The 2923-nt window shown below is 34.7% G+C and overlaps 1 protein-coding gene across 2 annotated transcripts; it reads left to right on the plus strand.

The window, feature by feature from the left end:
* Positions 1-499: 499 nt before the first annotated feature.
* On the plus strand, positions 500-2215 carry LOC108767427 (THAP domain-containing protein 2). Of its 2 annotated transcripts, none has more exons than XM_018517332.1 (3): positions 500-637; positions 1041-1244; positions 1415-2215. In XM_018517332.1, exons 2-3 carry the CDS (start codon positions 1108-1110, stop codon positions 1929-1931), a joined length of 654 nt encoding a protein of 217 aa, XP_018372834.1. In that variant the 5' UTR covers positions 500-637; positions 1041-1107; the 3' UTR covers positions 1932-2215. The 2 variants fall into 2 exon arrangements, with proteins under 2 accessions (XP_018372834.1, XP_018372833.1); XM_018517331.1 differs by having other exon boundaries at positions 500-621.
* Positions 2216-2923: the final 708 nt, after the last annotated feature.

Raw genomic sequence — 2923 nt, forward strand, 5'->3', positions numbered from 1 at the left:
TCATGACTGCTAATTACTTGCTTAGTATTTATTTGTTTTATTTTGTAGATTTGGAATATGTAAATCAGTATAATATAGTTTGAGGTTACGTTACAAGTGAACCGCAGCCTCTGTGCTCGTGTGATGTGGTGTGATGTGCACGCGACCAGCGCCATTTTACTACATGGCTGAAACTTATGATGTATTATACATAGTTTCATCCATGTATGAAACCACGTATGAGTACGTTGAGTTTGATACGTGCCCAACCCTGGCTATGGGTAATCCCAGATCTACAATAGGTGTTTTAAGCCTTAAGGGCCGGTTGTTCCACCTTTTGGTAAATTTTACCTGTTGGGTAAGTAGCAAGATTACCCCTTAGAACATATACTACTGGAAAGAGCATAGGCCTATAATCCTTGTACATTCGGCTGAAGCCGAGTAGATTGACAAGGATGGAGAGATGAACGATTCTAGTTGGTAACGCGCATGCTCCATATATATGCGCGTGCGCGGTGGATGCTCAAGCAGAATAAAGTATACCGTTTAGTTGGAGATTAGTGAAAATTGTAAGAAACAATTTATGATAAAAATGTACTGCTACATTTGCAGAGAAAAAGATCGGGTGACCACACATCACTTGTAAGTTTAATTATTTGTGAGTATTGTATGAATATACGGAATTTTAGTTATGTTAGTTTGGAGGTTAGATTTCGTAATTGCTCTTTAATTATTGTAAATAAGTGACAATAAGTCATCAAATTCTTCTTGATTGAAGGGCAATATCACCAGATCACTTTATTATGGCACTCAAAATTAAAAACAAAATCATGATGCAATGCCCGCAAATATTTTGTGAAAATTGTATACTCCTATTATTTTTATTTAACTTGAAAATAAGCCTATTAAATTTTCTTTTATATCAAATTATTTCAATAGAGATGGTAGAAACTGTAACGAGTGTGCTATAAATATTAGAAAGTAACTTTGAGTCAAAATACTTCACATTTGAGTCCATCTCCGAAATGAAGTACTTTTAACTTAATTATGTGTTATTATAGATTTCCGAAAGACACAGAACTTCGCACCAAGTGGTTGACTGCATTTCGATTTAAAGAGATCGATATTATGAAATATACGAGGATATGTGGGAAGCATTTCGAAGACACATGTTTCTACGTTGATACAAGGAAGGATAAGCAAGGAAGGAGGAAGTTAAAGAAGGGATCAATACCTACACTTCTTGTTCACAAACCAACAAAAAGGTAATTTTTTAGTATTTAAAGTGTACAATTCGATTTTAGCAGATTTTTAACCCTTTAATCTTTATTTATAGATAGAGTAATATCTGTAGCCTCTGATTCTTGTATTTAATTCTTGTAGCATTATATGTGTATTGCAATTTGTTCATACTACTGCCCTCAGTTGTTTTCAGGAAACTAGACTTCAGCGAAGATGCAGATGACATAATCATGAAGTGTCCAAATATTGCCAGCACTTCTGAAGAATTACATCCACAAGAAGATTCTTCAACATTTGTGTTCAGCCCAACTAATACATGCGTTCCAATTATGTCAGTGCAAAAAGAAATTCAAGAAAAAGTCGTAAGCGATATCAAACTTACTTCTGATTTAATGGAACCTGATATTAAAGTGACATCGACTAAAGGACAAGAATCACGAGTGAAGCAGAAGAGATGGCGACCAGTTCACACTTCACAAGTTGATATGGAACATGGTTTCGATACACCACGCCGTGCCAAAAGACATTTCAACTTGGCAGTCAGTAAATTATTGTCATATAAGCACAAAATTAGACGTATTAATCAGCAAAAGCGACGAATGAAAAAGAAAATTGACCGTTTGCAATCGCTACTAACAGATTTGAAAGATAAGAAGATGATATCCGAAGAAGCTGAAATGACCATACAAGTATTTTTAATGGTAAAGTGAATCATAGAATTGAAACAAAAAATAAATAGAAAGATGTCCAATCAATTTGTCACACATGCGAGTCTCGTTACAGAACAATAGAAAATATAATAAGTTGCAAAGCATCGATATGACACAATTCCGCAATAAAATTTTCATACTCGTTAATACATCTGTATTTACTGAGAAAGAACTTTTCTACACATCTCAAATCAAGATCTGTTTTTTAATCACAGAATAGAACTGATTCGACTAGTTATTAAACAATATCTAAATATTCGAATTTATCATACAAATAAACAAATTTGCGAAAAAGATAATTATATCAGCACAAATATATAAAACTTATATTGTGTTTGGTAATCAATAAATAAATATATTATTTATTATTCACACGTTTTTATTCACTAGTTGATAAATGTATAAATTGTCATTTGGCAGTTGTCACTTCAAAGTTTTTCTTATTATAAATTAGATTTCATCAGTCATTTCATCTTAACCTTAATTTCATATATCAGATGTACTCAATGTACTACAACTGGCAGCCGTGTGTAAAGCTGGAAACACAATAGACACAGGCAATAGGCACAGGCAATGGGGAATAACAAACCGTCCGATATAATATCGAACTTATACCCCAAAGCTCTGATTGGACAGCTCGTTATTCCCTGTTACCTGTGCCTATTGCCTATGGCCCGTATTAGAACGCGCTTTTATCGATAAAAGCGCACTTTTATCTCTGAAATTCTATAATATGCGTGACGTAAAGTATAGTATGTTAGCGTGCTAACCTCGTTGTAAGCGCGTTCTGAATACGGGCCTATGTCTATTGTGTTTCCAGCTTAATTCGTTTGCGCGCGCATCTCTCTACGGTCATGCGCATTACCAACTAGGATCGTTCATCTCTCCATACTTGTCAATCTACTCGGTTTCACTTTCAAAAGACTGTGCTTCCAGTAGAGGCCAGTAAAGGCCTAGATACCAGAGACACAGTATATACAGTAGCGCAACTC

This window comes from Trachymyrmex cornetzi, unplaced genomic scaffold, assembly GCF_001594075.2.
Source record: "Trachymyrmex cornetzi isolate Tcor2-1 unplaced genomic scaffold, Tcor1.1 scaffold673, whole genome shotgun sequence".
NCBI classification, from domain to species: Eukaryota; Metazoa; Arthropoda; class Insecta; order Hymenoptera; family Formicidae; genus Trachymyrmex; species Trachymyrmex cornetzi.

What these genes read in the sequence shown, in the direction of transcription:
- LOC108767427 (XM_018517331.1), top strand. Translation starts at nt 563, where the DNA reads ATGATAAAAATGTACTGCTACATTTGCAGAGAAAAAGATCGGGTGACC. An exon ending in CGGGTGACCACACATCACTT is followed by an intron (nt 622 to 1,040) that starts GTAAGTTTAATT and finishes GTGTTATTATAG; the next exon opens with ATTTCCGAAAGACACAGAAC. An exon ending in GTTCACAAACCAACAAAAAG is followed by an intron (nt 1,245 to 1,414) that starts GTAATTTTTTAG and finishes AGTTGTTTTCAG; the next exon opens with GAAACTAGACTTCAGCGAAG.